Genomic DNA, 23,596 nt, shown 5'->3' on the forward strand with positions numbered 1-23,596 from the left:
AACATATAAGGCATAAAAAAAACCATACAAATATCTCATTTTCCTGATAACCAAAGGATTCAATTCAGTAGTAAAGACTTTAGTTAGGTTGCTTAATGCTGGAACGAGCAAACAGAAACAATTGCAAAATTTCTCAGGGTATAATTATTCTTATTTTGCTTGCTTATCTAAACAAACAACAGTTTTAACTTTAATGACTTTTTGTTATAGTTGCAAATGAGAATATTGTTATTTTTTTATAATTTCATGCTTACAATACCAACAGTCATCTGTCGTTAGTCGTTTGCGTGTTTGCTGTTGGTCATTTTTATTATAAAATTACAAAAATATTGCCTTCATCATGAGTATCATCATGTCTTGTACTATTTTTAGTATTCATTATGATTAATTTACCGAGACTTGCTGTTTTAATGAAGATATACCAAAGTGCTAATGAATAAATTGTATCCAGATAGTACAGTGTTTGTGCAAATGATTGTTATCAAAAATATGTAAAATAAGAAAAATCATGTTGATAATTGTTAATTTAATCAACTATCACCTTCCGTTTAACCTAATATAGGGATCTATTTATACATTGAAACAAAAACACAAAGTTGAAATCGGTCTAAGTGGGTCAACGCAGAGTTGGTATTATTTGATTACAATGAATGAGAAAAAGTTGGTTCAAAACTTCAAGAGTTACATTAACGTATCTCCGCTGGTAAGAATTGCATGTATTTTATGCTACTTCTTTAATTTTTATCACTATTCTCAAAGTAAAACATAGTTATTATCATGAAGTTTGATTGAGGGAGGTTAGAAAGTCGACGTAATGTAATACAAACGTAGTTTATAGTAAAAATAACCCATTCTGTTAATTCCTACCTTAAGTGAGTAATTTGTCCTACAATTTTTAAAAGAAGGATTGATGCCAAGCAGCAAGAAAACAAACAAAATGAATGTTATTTGTAAAGTATGATGCAAATTAGCAAAACAATATCTGGAAGATTAATTAAAACTGTCATTAATTTATTTGCAGAGTAAAGGAGAAAAAAATGGTTCATTACAAGAAATAAAGCCCAAACTATTAAATGGTAAGTGTGAGAGATATATTTTTTAATAAAATAAACCCTTGTAAATTAAAGTTTTAAGAAACAATACTAGTGTAAAGCAATTCAAATCATTGAAGGTCTTGCTTTTAATATAAATAATATTAAAAGCCCAGGACCTTCAATCAGTCCTTCATCGGTAAATAGCTACAGGCTGATAAGACAATGATTTGAATTTGCTTTTACTTAGCAAAATGTGTATAGACTTCAGGTTAGGTAGATTTGAATCTTTTCAGCAATATCATATAATTTTTATAAAATTAAATTAGTTGTGGATGATATGCTAAATAATGCAATTGTTGCACTAATATATTTTTTAATTCTTCTGGCACTGAGGTATCAATAATTTAAGGTTAAATTATTATAAATACACAGGCTGGTTAATTGAATTTATTAAAAGGGCTGTTCCTCCTAAATTGTAAATTTTCCAATCCATTATAAAACTAAAAGCTAAATAATACTCTAAGTGACCTTCGCTACAATGATTGATTAGAACCTAGAACTCCTAATAAAGTAAAGTCACAAAGCGCTATCAATAATTGTAAGCAGTCACAAGTTTTGTAACTGGAATCAACAAGAAGATGTCACATTTATAGCAATGAGATGTATAGCAATATAGAATTTTATACAAAAACTACCAGAAAAATTTCTACAGATAAATCCTTATGGCCTCTATAATTGCAATAATAACATTTTTTGTTGCATTTTCAGTTATAACTGTAAGAAATTTACATAACAAATATTTTGTTTTTTCGAAAAAAGTTTACGAAATTCTTGAAGTGTAATAGAAAAACCATTCTTTATCAACAAAAATTTGGAAACAAACAACTCAAATTATAGAACAAATTAATTATTACAAAAGGAAAAACATCCTTATTAATATTTTCGCGTTCAAAATGTGAATCCATAAAATTTGTTTTATGAATAAATAATGATGTATAATTTTTTTCGGAGAATATACCGTAACACACGTTGTCGTACGATATACGTCAGGTCAGTGACATATTACAATTTCGTTTAATTACAAACCATCCAAGGGCAAAACAATGAAACCTGTGTTTATTCCACAACATTTTATTTCACCCGACACAGGCGCGATGCAAATTACAATAATAATGATTACGTATGCATTGCGTATACGTAACTGTATCGCCTTTTATGAATGCCTGGTAACTTAACCTATGGTAATGGCAGGAGGAAGTGGTGTCCTATACACCATTGACCATTTGATAGTGTATTGTGAATCGCAATGGGTGTTCTCAGGAAAGGTAGGTGCAGTGCTGCCCTTTAAATACCTATCAAACTGTATTTTTGCATGTCGTCCTAATTAAAGAACGAAATTTGAAAAAAAATGCAAATTTACTGCTATCTGTGACCTTCTTTAAAGCATATCTATGTAATGTATCATTCCGAAAGTACATGTTGTAGATTGTCATGTAGATTTTCAGCGTATTCTGTAAATATTATGATGAAGTGAATGCCCATTGCCCATTTATGTGCTGTAAATGAGTTTCACAGTTTAGACAATCTTCTTTGGAACTTAAAACCAATTTGAACAAAAAACACAGTGTCGTAAAGAGGATTAATGCATCAATTTTCTTGAAATTGTGAATAAACTCGATTAAATAACCAAAACAATGAAAAACAAATTCTTATTAAAGGCCGAAAGATTTGCAATAACAGCGCAGCTCACAACTGGCCTCCGGAATTCGCCTTAAATATTTTCGCGGCTCGATACCGCATGAGTCAAAGACAACATTGAAGGTCACGTGTCTTGCGTAAACTGTTCTTATTTCCTTCGACAAATCGCGATAAAAAGTATGGTCCAGATCGCTGACTGCGAAGGCCGAACAGTTGTTTTAGTGTAAAATGTTTGGCACTTTCCATCGTCGCATCTAACAAAACTCTCCGGTGCTATGAGCGCCTGGTACTTCCTATCAGGGTCTGTCTAAAAAACACCGCAAATTAATAGATTAAAGATGCTTTTATTTATTAAGAGTTTAATAAATAGTCAAATTATAAATGTGTTGGTGTCATATGATAAAATGTTAATTGTAATTAAAAAATAACCATAATGAAAGGTTTATCACCCGTCTGTAATGTCATCTTTAATTACGGTGTAGATCGATCATTAAAATGCTTAAGTGTATCACTGTGACGTACTGGAACTAAATTATAACAAAGTCACAATACAAACTCAAACCTGGACAATTATTTATTATTTTATGGTAACTTATCAGTCATATTATTGACAAACAACTTTAGTTTTACGATCCTTTGTGCCATGTTGACCTGTTACTTCATAAAATCCGAGTAATTCGACGTTCCAGATGTGATTCGACACGGAGTTTTTTTTCTTTCGACGGTTATCTACAGATTTCGAAGATATAGCGGTATCAATAGAAAGTGCAATGACACTATAATTACGGGCTACGTGTCACTTTGTACAGACAGGCTTGCGAACACTAACTAATAAGACACAATTTTACCAAGCTCCAGAATGACTTGTTTTCCTCGCTCCAGTAAGCTTTACTAATCGTACATATTTTAAAATAGTTTCCAAATACAATTTTCATGGTTGCGCTCTATTTGCGAACAGTAATTTTAGTTTTATTTATAATTTTTATGATTATTTACAGATTTTTCATGCGCATAACTTAATTCATTAATGCGCTTTCTTTTTTACGAACTGACTTGGAAATGACGTTTTTTTTCTATCTATTTCTGAAAATAGTTTTAATTGATACGGGAACATGTTGTACAGCAATTGCTACTTTCATTAACACTGCAGGAATAAATGTTTCAATGTTAGTTAAACGATGTGAAGATATCATCTTTCAAGTTCAAGTCATAACAAAACTTCAACACAACACAACGTAACTGTGATCTTGAAATGTCCAAACTTAAACCAATGTTAGTAAATAATACGCAACATGTTTCTAATTGTAAATGCTAATTAATTTATAACAATACTTCATTTGATAAGAATTGTTACAGTGTTAATCAGAGCGCGATTTACGTAACACAATATTTATAATTTGCTAATGACTCATATAATGTGCGTGGAGGTCGTTGCCGTATATAGATATAATAAAAAATATTTGCAAGCTAAAACGGGTATTGTGATGATATTTTAATTATTGAATTGCTAGAACAAAGTTGCGCACGCATTCGCTTCACTTTAGAAGCTAGCTAAGGTTTTGTTCCGTTTTCTTTCAATAATGACCAACCTAAACACATATTGGCTATAGTTTTATCTTATCAATCCAGAAACGTATTATACAATTAAAGTTATCAGTTTTGCTCGTAACTCCTAGTAGTACAAACATGTATGATTACACGCAGAATAGTGTACTTAATCATTACTAATCGTTCATTTCAAGGGTAACCATTATCGTCAAGCATTTTGCTCTATTTAATTGCCAGTGTATCCTTCCATTATATAAGAAACGTAGATCATCGTTAATTGCATAAAAAGTTTATCTTTTCTCTTCAATCACATACTTACTATCATTTGCCTTGTCTAGTCGTTATTCTCTTGTAAATGAGTTTCTTAATGAAACATTTGTGGGTGAAACCCCGCGATGTGCAATTATGTCATTCATGTGCAAATCTAACGTAGGAACGCTTTGCGTCATCTCGAGAAAATGCGTCATGACGCGGTCTTAAGTTACGAAATAAAAACCCACCCGCTTTGTGATGAGGTGATCGTGAAATTCCCCTTTTACATATTTGCTGTAAACTACATATACTACGTCTGTAGTCACACCTTCACACATATTTAGTTTAGATAAATAATTATATCGTATATTATTTGTATAGGCCATTTTCACTACGTTTAAAGTATGCAAATACTCATTTTACGAAAAGTCTGCTTTGAAAAACATGGGGTAAAACAAGTATTGCATCCAAATGGATGTCAATACTTGCCGAGTGAGTGGTACACACGTGATTTTCATCTAAGAAATAGAGGTTTAATAATTTAATTTCTCAAGAGATTATTTATAGCCTAACACTTAGCGCTAAAGTAAACATAGAAACGGAAACCAACAAAATTATGAATGTAGCCCGAACCAGTTGAACACGGGTCAAGCGAATTAATTAATTTTACTACGAGGAGGAAAATAGCTTTTGCTATGAGTAATATGTAAATTAACTGCTCTCGAGAGAAATATCCACTAAACACGACCACCGTAGTGTCTGCCGGCTTTCTACCTCAAAGTAGTCGTGAAATATTATGAACCTTTACCGATACTTAGGGAACTAACGTCCTTTTGCTTGTGATTGAGTTAAGTTACTCGTTTTCCTAGGGGAGCTGGTGACAGGCGCCGCGCACAGCGTGGTGATGCTGACGCCGCTCAGCGAATGGGACCGCGGCCGCTTCGGGTCACTCTTCGTCACCAACTACAAGCTTTCCTTCGTTCCCCTGGAGAACTCAACAACTGATGTAAGTACATCATACTTATGATTTGCTGAACCTGATATTTTACCAAATTGGGAAAAGCTGAATAGGGTATTTGAAAAAAAAAGATCTGTTTAGTCCGTCCGATAGATTTCCAAAAAATATTGTAAACGTGTTTTTTCTTTTATCTCGGAAACAAAAAAATACGGTAATAAAGTGATTTAGAATCTCGTGTGCCGTCACTTACTAGGCTTTTTCTAGCAAGCGATGGTTTTAGCCCCCACCAAATTTAAGTGCTTTGTATCTTCATTCTTTTAAATGATGCGATAAAATGAAAAATATGTATTCATTTCTTGAAAATCTGTGTGACGGACTATAGTCATTTTTATTATAAGATTATGTTAAATACCCTATTCAAATACAATCACGCCGGAAATATCTTAAAGCTGCGGTTACTCGATCCAGTTTCGTCACAGGCCCATAATAACCATAATAGTGCCATGATCCAGACACCTCATTTATCTCGGCGCAATTTTTAATAGTTATTCAAACTATTGTAAGTCGTGTAAAAACCGTCGCCGGTTCATCATTCCTCGCGCCATTGTTACACCTTTCTTTCTCTCATAACAATGCTCGACTTTCTAAAGGATATTCTTTTAAATCCGCTCGTTAATTTCTTAGTTGATAGCGAGGTAATTAAAACTGTCATTAAGTTGATACGAGAATAATATTAATTAACTAATTGTATTTATATCTCTTATGTTATTTTAGGTAAGAAGTTTTATCATTAACAGTTTTAGTTTTTTTGTATGATTTAGTTTCGGAACTTGATGAAAAAAAGACTCCTTTAATTTATATATTTGCATGTGAATATTGTATATTTGTCCAGCTGCAAACGGTATGGACACAAATAGATAGTTTAATTATCTTGGCGGTGGTCGATGACCTAATAAAATATTTTAGCGCTTTGCACATTAGTTGAAAAGGTTGATGTAAAAAGTTAGCCTAAGCAAAGTACTTTTCGGATGGGATATCATCAAATGTCTCCTTCCGCTTTGGGTTAGACGGAAGGGAGTGTCAGACTCCTACTCACTAAAATCCACATATGTTTCTAGTCCTACTTTTGCCCATCGTGTTCTGTCAACCCTTTTGGACAATCCCGCTGCCTCATTAGGTACTAAGCATAGTTAAGCTTAACTTCATTTATTTATTTACAAGAAGCCATTGCATTATTTAATACACAAAGACTTGTTTCGCGGGGGCTTTCACTAACATTCAAGTCACATGCAAAAGACACCCCGACTCAGAAATAGCTTTTGTGCTTCACACAAATACTTGTACACGGGATCGAACCCTCAACATGTCTACTGCTCAGTTGGCGTGGTTACTTATATCACTCGGTTATTCGTGCTGTCCTTTTCAGTAGTATAAAAACCGAAATTCTTTTGACGGTTATTCAGGAGTACTGCCAGCGCAACTTCCTGCTGGGCGCGTTCGACGTGCCCCTGACCGGTGTCGGCGCTGTGTGGCTGACTGATGGCGGCCCTATACGCCGGCGGAGACTCATGCCTTACGGGGACATGCCCGCCAAGGTCAAGGGTCTGCAGGTTGTTTGTAAGGTAAGACACAGATAAACTACAGAAAGCGTCATATATTTTAAATGGATAATATGATGATAATCTTTCTTTTGGTACTACATTATTTGATAGTCTCCGTCGACTAGAATGACTCGCCAATCCTTTGGCCCTGAAGTAATTAGCAAAATTCGGGTATTCCAGAGTAATCTTGGGATTTTGCCTCAAATGCTCTTAATCTATTATATTCCTTATGTTTACAAGATTACCCATATTTTTGCCTTAAAACAAAATATTTTACTCACACCAAATTTATTTACAAAGATAACGATGTTTTGATTAAGAATATTGTATTTGAGTGCGAATGCGGTAGAAATGAACAACATCCACATATCTTGTTAGATTGTTGGCGAACATTTTTTATTTAACCGCACATCATGATTCATGTCATTAGCTAATAAGTCTGAGAATGACTTAAGCGGTATAAATAGGAATTAAAAAAAAGCACGCTATCCATAATTTGAGTATGATTAAGTTTTAAAGGAAGGTATGCCAGCTGAATCATGAATAAAAATAGAATTAAATTTCACTTCCAGTAACAAATAGATCAAGTGAAAACAAAACAAAAACTTAGAATACAAATATACTAATAACATTGGAAACCGTAAATCAACAAAATCAGATGCCAGGCAGATGTCTTAAAAAAAAAACAAGCACCCAAAAACTATTTAGGAACGTGAAAACCAGCCAGTTATTCATCAATATTGACATAGCTATCAAATACGTTCCATACACCACACACACAAGACATACAGATGCCCGCCAATCTGTTCGCCGCTTATCTAATCTGATTAGCGTTGACTCACTGTCACATGGCTATCGAGTACACTCTATAAAACAGATATTAGAACCGTTTAGATTTGTAATCCATTCAGTTTAAGTTATCGCATAGGTTTTAAACTTTTAATGTAATTTATAAATGTGAGTCATAAGTGACTCAGTATGAACGGCTAGGAAAATATTATATTTTTAATGAATGAATAAAAACTTTTTAAAGTAAAGTCTTTATGATTGGGGCAAAATATTTAAAAACAAATAATGAATACCATATTCATTTAACCTTGAACTATTTAACCATCCTGACCTGTGCTGAATAAAGCTATAAATGCATAAGCAACAAAATATATTTTACTGAAATTCGTATTATGTATCGTGCACAACAATAACAATTTAAAACGTTTCCTTACAGAACATGAAAGTCCTTACGTTCAGCTTTGCGAACTCCCCAATCGACAACGGCCGCAAAATAGCACTAGCTCTAATGCACCACGCATTCCCAAAGAGACACGACCTCCTGTTCGCGTTCGAGTACAGAGAGCCGTACTACCCGACGCTCCCCTCCGACATGAACATGTTCCACAGGCCCGGCGACTGGAAGCGGGAACTAGAGCGGTGCGAGTGCCCGCACTGGAGGATAACCTGCATAAACGGAACATCGGACGCTTTCATGTTGACTGCAGGGGAAACACTCATAGTTCCCAGTTCAGTACTTGATTATAATCTAATGGAGTCGGCGCGCCACTTTCGGTCGGGAAGGGTCCCGATATGGGTGTGGGGCAGGCCTGAAGGCGCTGCCTTACTGAGAAGCGGAGAACTACTGTCAACTGAACAGTCGGCCACCGCGGAGAGCGTGCTTTTAGAACAGGTATGCTTATATCGTTGTAATATTGATTTATCATCCTTATTCCAAACGAAAAAGGTTCATTTTCGTATTTCCTTGTTAGAAGATTGACAAAAAAACTAAACCCTTTTGGTATAGAATACATGACAGGTTTCGTCATATGTCGAGTTTCCCCAATATCCACGTCATAAAGTACGTAAAACATAGGCATCATAGGCTTACGTCATGAGGAAAATGAAATAGGTCATGACACTTTACATTTGCTGTTGTCATACTTGTGATAACTAGTTACTAATAAATTTAATTATTGTGTAGAGACTACTATGTACCTTCACAGTCTGTACATTTGACTGACCTGTTGGTCTAGTCGTTAATGGCCCTCACTGCCATAGACGGAGCGTTGGGTTCGATTCCTATATATAAGCAACCATGTTTTTGTCTTACAACAGTTACATCACAGTTAAGGGTAACTTCCTGACTTAAAAATCTATCTATCTTATGTAACCTATTTTATCAACCAAATATCAACCTTAATGCTCACATATAGAGTGTATATTCGCAGGTGCGTCGCTCCCACCCGAAGCTGACGCCGCCCCACGTGATCTACCTGTGCGGCAACACGTTCACGAATACCAGCGGGGCCAACGTACTGCCCCCTCTGACCACGCTACAGACCTCCTATAAGAAACTCGTTGAATTATGTACACCGACCACGTTACGACAATTCTGGGTAAGTTAAATAAACATATAAACGTATCTATTTTTCAAACAGTTGGATCAAACGGCACACAGTGTGCAACTTTGATTCAATTGGATTGAGTTGTTTAGAAGTCGAACAACGTGACTTCTAATTTATTAATTTAAAGATATGTGAAGGACTATATAACTTGCTTGAACCTTATCTTTCAAGGGAATGCCCGCAAAGTACACATTCTAAGAAAACTTGTTGTAGGTAAACATTCTACACGCTGTGGTTTATGTTGCTAGTCCATAAGAAACAATTCAATTTTCCTGTTATTATCGCGTTGTGAATGAACTTCAGAAATTCCTTCACTACTTGATACAATAATAAACAATATGGGACAATTGTTTACAGACTACCTTTGTTAGCCTATATTCTGATTGTTTAGTACAAATATTTTATTAGAAATATTTCTTCATGGGAAATGCTATAATATCACAACAATGGTGCTCAAAACAAAAACTTTGTGTCTTTTCATCTATAAATAAGTTAAAAATACCTTATAGTCTAAGGCAAAAAGTATAGTTTAACAAGCAAAAATAAGCTTAATAATCTCTTAAATACAATATATTTTACTTTGGCAGAACCAAGACTCGCAGTACTACACGATCCTGGACGAGAGCCGGTGGCTCCGCTACGTGGCCAACTGCATCGCCTTCGCGGACGACGCCGCGCAACAACTCGCCAATAACGTCACTGTTGTCTTACAAGAAGGTAACTTACCCAAACTATTGTAGTTGAGAACTATAACTGCAAAGTGGTACCGCTTTGTACTTGTAAGATACTTAATCATTGTTTTGAGTAATTAATGCCATTTTAATCCGGAATCAGCCACAACCGAGCCAGTCTTAAATGGTGCTTGTTTTGTTGGACATCCTTTATCCAACTTCTATTTATATAGAGAATCACCTGTTGTATTTTGCTGAAGTATTATTTTATTTAAGGTGATGGCGTGGACTACTGTGCGGTGGTATCGTGCCTCACTCAGCTGCTGGTGGACCCTTACTTCCGAACGATATCGGGATTCCAGTCGCTCATACAAAAGGAATGGATCGCGCTCGGACACCCCTTCTGTGATAGGTGTGATATATAGTTTTTTTTGCATTTGTCTATCTTTTATGAGAGTGACTTAGTTAACAAGTCATCATATAAAATTACTTCGTAAAGAACATTTTATTTAACCACTATTCACGTCAGAATTTTACTTTTAGTTTTGTGATATATTGTTGTCCATAAGTTTATAACTGGAGTATGAGATAAGTGATACCAAGCAGGCCAATGAGAATACATGAAACAGGTTTGCATACAGTAAGTCCCCCCCCAGGTTCGGTCTCCCGCGGCCGGGCAGCCCCAAGGAGCAGGTGAAGGGCGCGGCGGCGGCGGCGCAGGCGGCGCCCGTGCTGCTGCTGTTCCTGGACTGCGCCTGGCAGCTGCTGCAGCAGTTCCCGGCCGCCTTCCAGTACTCCGAGACCTACCTCACCACGCTCTGGGACGCCGCGCACAACCATATCTTCGACACCTTCCTGTTCAACTGCGCGAGGGATCGCGATCTAGCTGTGGCTAAGGTGAGCTGGGTGTTTTGTTGTTCTAAACTAAACGAATATATTACAAATTTACAAGGTTCCCAATGCTAAACAAGAGGTAACAGCAAAATCGAAATGAGAGGCTGAAGTAGTCGTGAAACAAAAAGGTTTCAATAAAAAGATTCAGTGTAGTTATTAAACTCTCCATGACCCTGTTTGAAATGACATATTATTGAAAACGATAATTATATTATATTACTTCTTTTTCCCTTAGAACTTCGTTCAGAGGCCAGTATGGGATTGGGGCGAACAGTTCTCAGAGCAGGACAAGGCGTTGTTCTACAACCCGTTGTACATGGGCACCAAACCCGCCAGTACCACGCAATCACAAAGGCTATGTAAGTATATTGATTGAAATTATATTTTGTATTAGCTGTTGCTCTCGACTTCGTCTTTTATTTATTTAAGAAATGTTTTGACTGTGAATGGTCACTGCTTAGTTTAGTTTAGATCTTAATATTTCTGAAAGATTTTTGAAACATTTCAATATGTACCTTCCCTCCTGAGCCGCACATACCGTGTTTTTCTTTTTGCCAATTGACAGCTTTACAATATGTACAATTTTGAACCATATTTGAAGCGGAATATGTAACGCAGTCAATCATAGGTCCGGCATGCCCCACGGCGATATTTAGAGACACAGCCGGGAACATCGTTCTTTTAAATACATCGGAATATGGTGCCTACACCTTAGTAAATTAAATTTGTCATTTTTTTTCCGAGTTTGTCGCAATTTTTTCTTATTATTTTGAAGAATATTTGAAGACTAAAAAAACGGTTCAGCCGTTCTCGAGTTTTAGCGAGACTAACGAACAGCAATTCATTTTTATATATATAGATAGATAGATGACTTAAGCGTCAGCTATGTCATAGACGTCGTTTCTTCTGAAATTATTATTGCTGGGATAAGTATTCAATCAATCGATGAGATAAAAAGAAAGATGTAGACCAATTTATCTAGCCCACTGCGTCCCACTGCTGGGCAAAGGCCTACTCCAAATCCTTCCACGATTCTCTATTCTGGGCCTCATGGAACCAGCCCGCGTGGTAAGCGTTAAGGTCGTCTTACCACCGCTTCCTAGGCCACCCACGGCGACGCCGTCCATCCGCTGGCTCCCATAGTGTGGTGAGTTTGGCCCAACGACCGCTGTCCATGCCACTGACGTGACACGACCAATCCCATTTTGGGCTGGCAGACTTTTTACCGACCTCTATAAGGCCAATTTTGGAACGCAGCGTGGTGTTCGGTATCCTTATTTGTCGACAAATAAAAATTAAAATGTTTTGTTTGTCCATTAGCTCAATCGTCTCTAGGCACGGGCAGTGCGGGCCCGTGCCAGTCCCGCCTGCAGCCGTGTCGCGTGGTGGCGGGCGTGGAGCTGTGGGCGCAGTGCTACGAGCGCTGGCTGCCGCCGCTGGACGCGCCCGCCGCCGGGCCCGTGCAGTACCAGCTGCACAACTACCACGCGCGCGCGCAGGTACACACACACACACACAGCAAGCAAACACGACGCAAAAATCACACATACGTACTAACCAACGCTTATATTTTATTAACACCGACTAGCCTATTCTAGACACCGCATTAAGGTTAATATGCCTCTAGAAAGTTTTACTGAATCAAACACGCCAATGTCATTACAAACCCCACTATTATTTGCATCAGATCCACCAGCTGAACGAGAAGCTGTCGTCCCTGTCGATCCTGTCGAGCCGGCAGTCCAACGGCTCTGGCCCGGCCCCGCGCGTGTGGGCGGTCCCTCGCTTCTTCCCGTTCAGCGTGAGCCGCGCGGAGGCCGCTCCCGACCTGGACGCCATGCAAGTCAGCCTCATCGACGCTAGTCAACTCCTCGACTCACAGTCCCTACTCAACGCGCCCGACTAAGGTACAGCAGCTGCAAGCTACCAGCCTACTTACTATGACCACCTGAAACAAGACTCCACGTATGTGAAAGCGAGATGACACACAGGCCCGTAGCGGCGTCTCACTTCCACGACAGCTCCAGTCCTGCTTCAAGAGTTCATGGTTCGGGCATTGGTAACTGCTCCGGATACAAACAAACAAATTTAATACTAAATAAAACACATTTTATTTTACCAATATCCAATAATAAAAATAAAACGCGCAGTACGGTCAGTGTACCTTGGTAGCAACGAAATGAGCTACAGACAAAAATATAGACTACTATAACCGTTACTGTACCGTAGAAACAAATGTTCAATTTGGTTTTTTTTTATGAATATGTAAAATGCAGTAATAATTCCGTTGATTGAATTAGGACAAGACATTTGACAGTTTTTGTTAACAAAATATATGAAACATAAACAATGCTACGGTTATCATTTTAAACATTTTTACTTTTAATTGTGTTTACCTGTTTGGCAGTATTTAGATAAATCGAAGCCTAATATTTAAATTGATAAAAAGAAACGAAGTATCACTTAAAAACTACGTAAAGAAATTGTGTGTGCATATCGATTTTATGACAAAATCAGCAGTTTAAAATCGGAATCAAATAATGTAGAAAATTGTCGCAAGCGATTTTAACACTTCAGCCTAAAACAATAAGTTTAAAGTCTGTTATTCAAGTCGCTTCCATGTGTTCCGCGCCTTAGGTTAAACAGTTTGTTGTCGTCCTAATATTTGTTACGTATGTTTAATTACCTGGAAGATTATTCTTAATTATAATGATTAGAGTAAATGTGAATGTTATGACTTGTTTTCATATCAAGTTCGCGTCCGTTGATTTTAGTCAATTATTTTGTATATAGATGACTGTTATTTGATTTTATCCTTGAAGTTTTCATAGCAAGATAGTAGTCTTCCAGTTTTCGTATCCCGATATTATTATTTCCTTGTACCAAATAACAGGTAGACAATAAACCTTCCGCCGAGTGTTTATCAAGAACAAGTCTCTCGAACAAGGCTCATGTTTTACGCCGAAGCCATTATGGAGTATTAGGTAAATTAGATTTTAATATATTCGCGTTACAATTAAGACGTACATAATAATTAAGTTGTATATAGTCGTGATATAGCGTCGTTTTCTGTAATAAATAAAAGTATTTTTAAGTTCCCTGTAACAAGGAATTGATTAAAAATGTATATTCCATTTTGAAATGATAGTTATATTTTTATAAACGATCGTTTTATGGTGTGACCATTGAAATTAAATGAAAATATTCAGTCTATGCGGTAATAGGTAGACACGTCCGGGCCATTCCTAAATTATTCCAGTATTTCAAATTTATTATCTTTCAATGTCTGCTTGATGTCGAGCTTACTGTCAAACGTTAACATATAAATAAGTACCTAATTTTGTTACCAATACTAATCCTTATTAATACTACTCTACAGAATCTAAAGATACTATTTCGCTTGAGAAACAACCGCATGATTTTATAAAGATTGATCAGATATTATTCATACAAAATATAACTGAATGTTGAATGATTATGTTGTAAATATGGCAGCTTCAATGCTTACTTAAGTACTTTGTTATTATCTTATTTATTTGACCGTAATTTTACTGTAATTATCATTTATTGAATATATTCGTACAACTATTGTGTTGAACTGATATGTTAATATTAATATGTACTTTATCATTGTCCACTAAATAATATTACTAACTAAGTTGAGTCATGGAAGTTGAATACAGTGTATTCAGTTAAAATTAAATAGTACAAGTATATATCGGGGCTCTTTAGGTAAAGAGTCAGCCATAAAACAAACGCTGGCGCCAACTTACATTAAAAATTTAAAAAACATTCTTAGAATCAAATACGTCCTAAGTATTCGGAATATTTCGCTAGTGGCGCCATCAATAACAATTTCACCCCTTCATAAATAGTTTTATAGACTGCAGGAGACACTTGTTCATGAACAAATTAAAAAGGTGGCAAATATAATATTTATATACGGTTAAAACTTATTTTGATATTTACCAAAATAACTGACATCGAACTCAAACTCCGCAAGTACCGAATTCGAATGTACTTGAAAAATAACTATAATGACAGTTGACCCTTGTACGGCAACTGCTTTGTTAAACTTTAAAGTATAAACGACTGGTAGCAAAAGACTGAAAAGTTGCTACTGTTATAATATACCCTGGTGTTAGCACTTACTGAAACGCAATACGCAGGTGTTTCATGAACATTGCTGCACATAGATGTCGCTACTGACGTCACGTTTGACACATTCCCGTGTCCTCTTGTTACCTTATAAATATAAACTGCCAGTACAGCTGGCATGAAAGGCATCAGCGTTACATTTCGTTAAGATGCCAAATTATTTATGTAAAATCATTAATGCATCATTTTTTATCATATCACGATTGTAATTTTAGTTTTAACTGACGTTATTCTATGTAACGACTTGTAACGGTAAAGCCATTCGTGCCAGCTCTGCTGTTTTATTGAACCTACATGTTGGGAAACAAGCAGTGTTGTTGTAACATTGTAAGTATAACTATTTTTATCATGTAGTTGCAAATATTTATATAATTTATAAGTTTACGAACTGTTATAACTGATTAATACAAAAGATTGTATGCTTATGTCTTTCAAGTTTCTAATGTCACTGTCATTGTTGCATGGGCGGGAAATTTTGTATTAGAGATGGGTCAGGCCTGTTACATTTTAGTTTAGTCGATTTTAGCAGCAGCAAATTAGTAAACTTTTGTAACGTAGTATAAGTTTCATTTAGCCTCCTAAATACACGTTTTTGTTGTTGTCAAGTAACATTCATTAAAGCCTCTGTCTACTTAAGCCCGATATTAGTGCCATCTCATTTTCTCACCATGTATCAAAAGTAAGAAGAGAATATTAATGATCATGTAGCCCAGTGCAGTCCAAATTGTATGTTGAAATGATTCGTACCAAATTATGTTAGTGTACCTGACAAGGTAATACACGAAATGTTCAAATGTGAGGAATAAAGGAGTTACGAGACATGTCTGTTTTATTTATATTTTATTCCCAATATAACACTCACGACAAACATTGTCTTAGATAAAAATATTTTACCCCTAAATTTATAAGAGTTATTAAAAGGTCTTTATAAAACATTAAATACTGTTTGTATGCTTTCAAAAATAATATATCTTTGGCATATTCAAAAAACGCAATTATGTGAAATAAAAAATATATCATAAAAAGGCTTTTTAAAACTAATAATTGTATATTAGAATCACTTTGGTTAATTCATATTTATAAATAACATCCATTTATTACTAAAAGACAATTATGTCACATACACAGTCTAGAACACACACAATGTTAATTTGTCTTTTACATATTTGTGTATCATCATAAGATAATAAGTATACGTATACATCGTATAACCGATAGGGAAATAATCAAAATAATGCGTTAGTTATTATAAAAATAAAATAATGCAAGTTTCATTTGTACCAAAACAAAGAAACTCTTGATTTCTGTACATAAAAGGTACAATTTCTTGGTAGGAAATTCTGTTTGCTACCGATTACTGGCCTATTTTATTCGTTTTACAACTACAGTAAAATAATGTAAGTACACCCTTTTTATAGTCCAGATACTTATTATTATTAACTCATATAAACCTCCATAAATCAGCTAACATACATTACGAAAGAGGTAATATTACCATTACCATTCACCAATAAGTGAATGCCACCAACACGTAAGACTAAGCTGGTTTCACCTCCTCAGCCGCTTTCGCCGCCTTTAGTCTGTTGATCTTATCAAAGTGTTTCTTCACGATTCTGATGCGGTTGATGAGCATGGTTCTATGCCAACTCCACGATGCCCAGCGCTGTTGAATTTATAACTTGTCAACAAAGTTGATAGGTTCTCAATTAAAAGATAGGTACCTAGTTAAAACAAGTAGTCGCAAAAAAAAGGATATAAACAGATATTTTGAACCTAGGTTTGGAGGTCATTTTCATTAATGATAATTTGGATTCACAATTGAAAATAGCAACTATTTGTGTTGAATCTCATAAAAACGTTGCCTTAGTTTCCTGTGCAGATTAAAAGCACTTCTTACGTGCCCACGCACTTAATGTTTTAATAAAACTTCTAAACACAGCAAGTGCTATAATTATATATGTAGAACCTCCTGAGACATAAAAAAGGAAATATTATTTTGTTTTATCTATCTGTTCTTAATCTTTAGGTCTCAAATTCATTAAAACAGGCCCCTTGTTTTTAATCCTGCTCGGCTACGAAGGTCTTAAACTTAAAATAAAACATGCAACATTAACGAACCACATTTTATTCACGCTTCACGGAATAAGTTAACAACCAACAAATAAATTCTCATTCATAAAACCAAAATTACTACTGAACCGCTCACTACAAACAGAGCCGAAGCTTAGTGGACTTATGTCTCGTATATTTGTTCTGCCTCAAACACTTCAGGAAATTCTATGTCCATAGCAAAATACTCTCTATTCCCATTGCTATAAGTACCAATATATTTTGTTTCAAAAACGTTACCCTACATTTTTATCAATCCCCGAACCTTCGATGGGAGCCTAAAGTATAAATAATCCGTCTTTTATATTTTTCAGTGTCAACTTCGGATTTTAGAATGATTGATTTCGAAGATACGATGATTGATCAAAAGATAAGGGACCTATAACAGTTTTAAGGCATAATCAAATATCTAGACATTGGCGTCTTTAAAATACATCCTATGGACTCAGTGCTTTATTCAACAGATATGTATTAAAACATTTCTGCGACTACCATGGCGTTTAGTGACTTGAAGCTATTATTATATCGCCATGCTTTAGCAATCAAAGGCAATTCACTCTTTTTTTTTTAACAATGAAGTGAGGCAGTTCTTCTACACAATAGGAACAAAATGCAGCATCTACAAGTCACTAAAAAGCCACGTCTAATGCTAGACTAGTCTAGTCTAGTCTATATCAAAAGTTATTAACCACCAACACGTTTAGAATTATATAATAACTGCAACTCGCAACCTTATTGTAAGACACATATACATATAGACACGTAGGGAACTTGAAAAGTCTCCTAGGAACATTTTGTAAGTGCATAAACAGCATCCGACTTGAATCGTAAAACTACCTGCTATCTATTCTGACTCTACTACTGGTAAATGCATGGACGCATGTGCGCGACGTCCTATCCAAATTCGAGACAAGCAATCTTATTTATTTAATGTTCTGTGACGGTCATGTCTCGGGTTTGGACGGGAGGTGCAGCGGCACCCCGGCAGAGGCGTGTGTGTGAGCGCGGGTTGCGGGTGGTCGCGGGCGGTTGCCGGGTGGTCGCGGGGGGTTGCCGGGTGGTCGCGGGGGGTTGCCGGGTGGTTGGCGGCTGGTTGCCGGGCGGGCCACGCCGCCGCGGTGCGAGGGTGCGCTGCCGACCCGCAGTCAGCGTCAGTTGTCGTCCTCGTCATTCTCAAACATGTCGTTGTACTCTCGCGAGTGTTCATAATCTTTGAGGTCCTGAACAAAACAAAATGATATGTTGTGAGAATGAATAAGAATACAACTTGCGGCTAGTGTTCTATGACGTGAAATAGGGGACAGCTAACAATACTAAACCATCCTCTTTTTCACCTAAAGAGAGTGTATGTTTCAAATAAATAAAACTATTATCCCATGATAATACTATAATATGTATTAGTTATTATAGTATTCACTAAAACAACTAATACTATTATAACCACTTACGAGCCCTCAAACTAAATAAATGTAAGTTATCATGCAAACAAATCTACCCCACAAATCAAATGCATTCTAATGACTCTTACAGGACTAAGTCTAAAAAATTACAAGGCAATGAGGATGCAAAGATAAGTTATATTATACATTTAATTTACTAAATAGCTTTAAGAAAGTTTAATAAAAGATGGCGCCATTCTAACACTGGGTATTATTGGAACCATTAGCTGACTGAATTCAAATCACTGTTTGTAAAGCCACCAGCACTTAAGTGCTGGTGGCGCCATCTACCATCAAACTAAATTCGTGAATAAGTAGTACGAACCTGGAACATGCCATTGGCGACAGCATAGCCGGTCATGGCTATGGCTGCGAACAGTGCTGCGAGGATCTTGTTGCGTGTCTGGTTGGGGAAGTTGGCAGCCTCGCGCTCCGACTGTGTGCCCGTTGAGTGCTTCTTGGCATTTTGTCTGTTGTATTCTGAAACATCGCGCAACAGTTAGCTGGTATAAAATCAAATAGTAAAGTTTTAGGTATAGATTAATGAAAAGTAATAACAGTTTGTTTCCAAGATGAATGACCATTGTTGAAAGTTAAAGATAATATGAACAATCGTGTATGTCCCTACAGCTTTTATAAAACATGTATTGTATAGTTATCATAACAAAACTTACCATCTGTAACATGCCTGAAATTTTTCTGGTTAATCCTGGCAACAAATCTGGTGAGGTTTGCAATGCCTTTGACGTGATTTGCTAGAGTGGAGTTGGGGAATGGTGCTTTGGCCAATGGTGCGAGGTATGCAAACACTGTCGCGTCAAATGAAGAGGGCCTGTTTCCAAAGAAGTATTCACTCTCTCCTAGCCTATCCGATAGTGTTTTAAGACACTTCTCTGCTTCATTGTACAACTGAAAAATATTTAGCCATTAATTTATTCATGTACAAAATGTATAATAATATGCTTTCAACCACAAAGTTTCCCTTGTAAATAAGTTTTAAGGTAATACAATCAGGTTGCATTACAAAACTGGGTAATGTTTACCAAAAATATTAGTTACTCATAACCTTGATGACTTAAGGAACAAGAGAATATGCTTGATGTTACGCAACTATTAACAATTAGTATTTTATGTTAAGTTCAAAGTCCAATAATATTAATTTAAAACAACATAGTTCCTGGCCTTAGAACAATAGTCATTACTTACAGTTTTCTCAATTTCCCTTAAATCTGTGTGTTCTCCATACAGTGCGTCTATCATTTCTTTAGCTGCATTCTGATAGCGTGATGGGTAGTAAAAGTTGAATGGAATACAGAGTGCTTTGGCATATGTCGGCCTTGTAAGGTCACTGTAATTTTTCTCATCCACCCACCATGCATACTGATATGCAGGGTACAGCTTCTCTCGTAAGTATTGTGTAAATGCACTAGCTTCAGCTGCCTGTTTCGTGTTTAGGTGTACATCCGTACTATAATGCTGTAAAAAAAAAATGGGTGCATGAGAAAATATTACAGATTATGTTGATTCATTATAATGGTGTACAAAATAGTAATCTTATATGACAGGTACCTTCATTGAAATTCATAATATGATGAATATCCAATACATTTAACATAAATACACTTATATAGCATGTTGCAAAAAGGCTAATGTAGTTTCATCACCTTAAAAAATCCTGCCATGTGGTATAACATGATACTCATTGAAATAACAAATGAAGCGTAAAACAAGATCAACTTTCATACACATGAAGGTGAATATATCAATAAGAACATTACCAGAGATTTTAGATGCTCAACCACTTCCTCAAAATTTGTAAGTAGCTTGCGACCGTCCCTCATAACAGGGAGCCGTCCCTTTGGCGTGAAAAATGGATTGTTAGCTTCTCGAACTCTTACTGGCACTCCGATAAATTTCATATACGTCTGCGAATAATGAAATAAAGAATAAATACCAAAGAGGTACCGGCACAATAAACGGTTATAGGTTATTTAGAAAATGACGTACTAAAACTTTGAGACATTCTAAATCGATGGAGGCGAGACCCCATTCTCCTCGCCATATATCTAGCTCTATACTAGCCATTATTTTATTGAATCTTGAAACAAATAATATTCCCTATCAATTTTCCTAACATTGATCAAATGACATGCATGACAGACAGATCATTTTTATTTTTTTTCTTTTCTTACAACACCACCACCATACATTTAGTGTGATGTAGTCGACTATTACATTTAATCGAATCCGTTTTGATTTGCCTGCACTTTGAATCATCTTTTTTTTTATTACGAATCACAGGTACCAATGTATCAGATTCATCATCAATCGTATATAAATAAAATACGTGGTCCAATGGGTGGACCTTTCTTTTTGAAAGTTTATTATTGTACTGACTTGTCGATTGTCTGTAGGGGAAGCTGTAATGAAACAAACCAATCAACCTACCATGAATCAACGAACAGTGATGCAGCCATCTCTTTTACACAAAAAGGACGCTTAATATATCAAAACGGAGTATACAAAATGCACATACTTGGAATAGTTGGATTATAAATACTTTGGCAAAAATATCCAGTCCAGTCATTGCATCAATTTTATAAACATTAGGTTGTTAGGGTCAGCTGTGTGGCTGTATGTTAATCTGTGGTTTTGAACTTTCTGATGTTTTTGATTATTTTTGTGCTGTCAAATTCAAGCCAAGTAGTATTGAGTCTATTGACTGACGTTTATTTTATATTTTGTTCGACAGCAAAGTTTAAAAGAATACTTTCGGCACCTTGAAATCTCTAAAAAACCATTTCAGTGTTGAATCATAGTGCCCTGTGTTCTGTTGTAAGTGACTAATCATCGAAACTTTACGTAGCATACGGTTTTAAAGACACCGGCTGGCTATTAATATCAAGAAAAATGTCTATACAATGGACTTTCATTGCTGGATACCTCTACTTCGAGGTAGCTGTCGTCATTATTATGGTACTGCCCATATTTAGTCCTAGAAGATGGAATCAATTCTTCAAGTCACGTTTGTTTTCCATGTTTCAACAACATGCCGCAGTATACTTTTACGTATTTCTAGGAGTACTAAGTCTATTTTTATTTGATGCTATAAGAGAAATGCGGAAATATTCACACAGCATGGATGCGGCTTCGCACACGCACCTTTCAAATGAAATGAAAGGGAATGTTAAGTTATTTAGAGCACAGAGAAATTTCTACATAACTGGGTTTGCTATTTTCCTTACCTTTGTTATTCGAAGATTGGTAACAATGCTCATTATTCAAGATGAACTGAGCAAGAAAGCTGAAAACATAATAAGGGAGGCAGAGGCCACAGTAAAGTTGGCTAAAACCACAGTGTTAGCTAACACACTGCAGGCTTCTGAACAAAATAATTACGACGAAATAAAGAACCAACTGGAAGAGACTGAGAAACACCTGAATGAGGAGAAATCTAAAGTCAAAGACTTGGAGGAAGAAGCTAAGACTTGGAAATTAAAGTATGAAGAAGCCATTGCTGCTACTGCAAGTTTAGGGAAAGGAGATGAATGAACATTGCAATTAAGTTGTAACTAAGTTATTTGATGAACAAAAGTAAACAAATAATTTCTAAGTAACATTTATGTTGTGCTGGGTGACTAATCTTTGACTAATCATGATTACTACTATATGAGTATGATATGAGATCTTGTTGATTAAATTTGATGTAACTTTAAATACCCTTTATGTAATATGTTAAATGCATTTACTTTTTCTAACTTTATCATTACCTTGTTTAAGATGTCTATGGAGATTATTTGTATATATTAACATTCTTCCTATTTTATGGTTAATTTAAGACCCCTGAGGGGCAAGGGGCAATGGTAATGTAACAAGAAAAAAAACATATAAAAATAATGTATTCAAGTTATAGAAAAATTTAAACTTTGAAACTAGTACTTAAACATGACTGTTTTAGAGACTTGTTAAAAATTGAGAATATTTTTGATCATAACATGCTGGTGCTTTGAGATCTTGTATATTTAGAAACTATATCATTACTATTTTACTAATATTATGATAGTTTATTGATTTCTAGTCTTGTTAAAACATACTTAACTATATTTTATCAACAAATGCATTGAGTAATGAATGTTCTAGAAGCAATTGTTGATTTTAATAGTAAGTTATATAAATCTGTAGTTGAAAATTAAAGTTTTAAATAATCAAAGGTTGGACTGTGATACTTTCTGTAAAAGTAAAAGCAATAAGTATTTAGGTTTAATGTTTGGCATTTAGTTAGAAATATGGAGTTAGTCTGGTCATAACCTTTGAATATCGCAACTATTACTTTTATATCGGTTTGATCATGTAACTTTATTTAATTTATATATTAAGCTGGCTAAATTTTTTTACAATAAACACAAAAAATATAAAAATACTTGTTCTTTTTTACTTATTTTAAGGATGAAAAAGTTAAGAAGAAATATAAACTTAAATTGAATCTTCAGAGATGGTCGTGACTGCCTTGTCTGAAGTAACAGACAAGGTAGTCACGACCATCTCTGGAGAACTTTGAAGAAGATCCTGTCAGCGGTAAGTTACCGATTCATATGAATAGAATAGATTAAATTCCGCAAAATATAATTATACTGAGTGCTAATAGATATCGATTAGACAACTCAAAATGCAAGTCGGTGAGGACAAGCATTCGAAAACTATGATCGTTATATAAACGCTCTCGTAATGGAAACTATTTTTAAGGAATTATTATGATAAAATAATGTGTTTTGCATAAAAACATTCAAGTTTATGCTTTAAAGCTTACTTTGTAAACTACACGAACTGTCAGTCAGCTG

The 23,596-nt window shown here is 35.6% G+C and overlaps 3 protein-coding genes across 4 annotated transcripts; 2 read left to right on the plus strand and 1 right to left on the minus strand.

Moving 5' to 3' along the window:
• The first annotated feature begins 256 nt into the window (after positions 1-256).
• Positions 257-16,029, plus strand: LOC113503600 (myotubularin-related protein 10-B). Its single transcript, XM_026885649.1, has 12 exons — positions 257-703; positions 1,022-1,076; positions 5,402-5,538; positions 6,954-7,112; positions 8,317-8,772; positions 9,311-9,478; positions 10,075-10,204; positions 10,435-10,570; positions 10,815-11,055; positions 11,288-11,411; positions 12,373-12,551; positions 12,740-16,029. Exons 1-12 carry the CDS (start codon positions 647-649, stop codon positions 12,956-12,958), a joined length of 2,061 nt encoding a protein of 686 aa, XP_026741450.1. The 5' UTR covers positions 257-646; the 3' UTR covers positions 12,959-16,029.
• A 4-nt stretch (positions 16,030-16,033) lies between these two features.
• On the minus strand, positions 16,034-20,946 carry LOC113503601 (metaxin-1). 2 transcript variants are annotated; one of them, XM_026885650.1, is made up of 6 exons: positions 20,766-20,946; positions 20,537-20,683; positions 19,965-20,234; positions 19,433-19,667; positions 19,084-19,238; positions 16,034-16,873 (listed from the first exon to the last, which is right to left on the minus strand). In XM_026885650.1, exons 1-6 carry the CDS (start codon positions 20,841-20,843, stop codon positions 16,748-16,750), a joined length of 1,011 nt encoding a protein of 336 aa, XP_026741451.1. In that variant the 5' UTR covers positions 20,844-20,946; the 3' UTR covers positions 16,034-16,747. The 2 variants fall into 2 exon arrangements, with proteins under 2 accessions (XP_026741451.1, XP_026741452.1); XM_026885651.1 differs by lacking the exon at positions 16,034-16,873 and adding an exon at positions 17,319-18,539 and having other exon boundaries at positions 20,766-20,943.
• A 485-nt stretch (positions 20,947-21,431) lies between these two features.
• On the plus strand, positions 21,432-22,947 carry LOC113503602 (B-cell receptor-associated protein 31-like). The gene has a single exon (XM_026885652.1). It carries the CDS (start codon positions 21,669-21,671, stop codon positions 22,308-22,310), a length of 642 nt encoding a protein of 213 aa, XP_026741453.1. The 5' UTR covers positions 21,432-21,668; the 3' UTR covers positions 22,311-22,947.
• The last annotated feature ends 649 nt before the right edge of the window (positions 22,948-23,596 follow it).

This window comes from Trichoplusia ni, chromosome 19 (assembly GCF_003590095.1).
Source record: "Trichoplusia ni isolate ovarian cell line Hi5 chromosome 19, tn1, whole genome shotgun sequence".
Taxonomy (NCBI): Eukaryota; Metazoa; Arthropoda; class Insecta; order Lepidoptera; family Noctuidae; genus Trichoplusia; species Trichoplusia ni.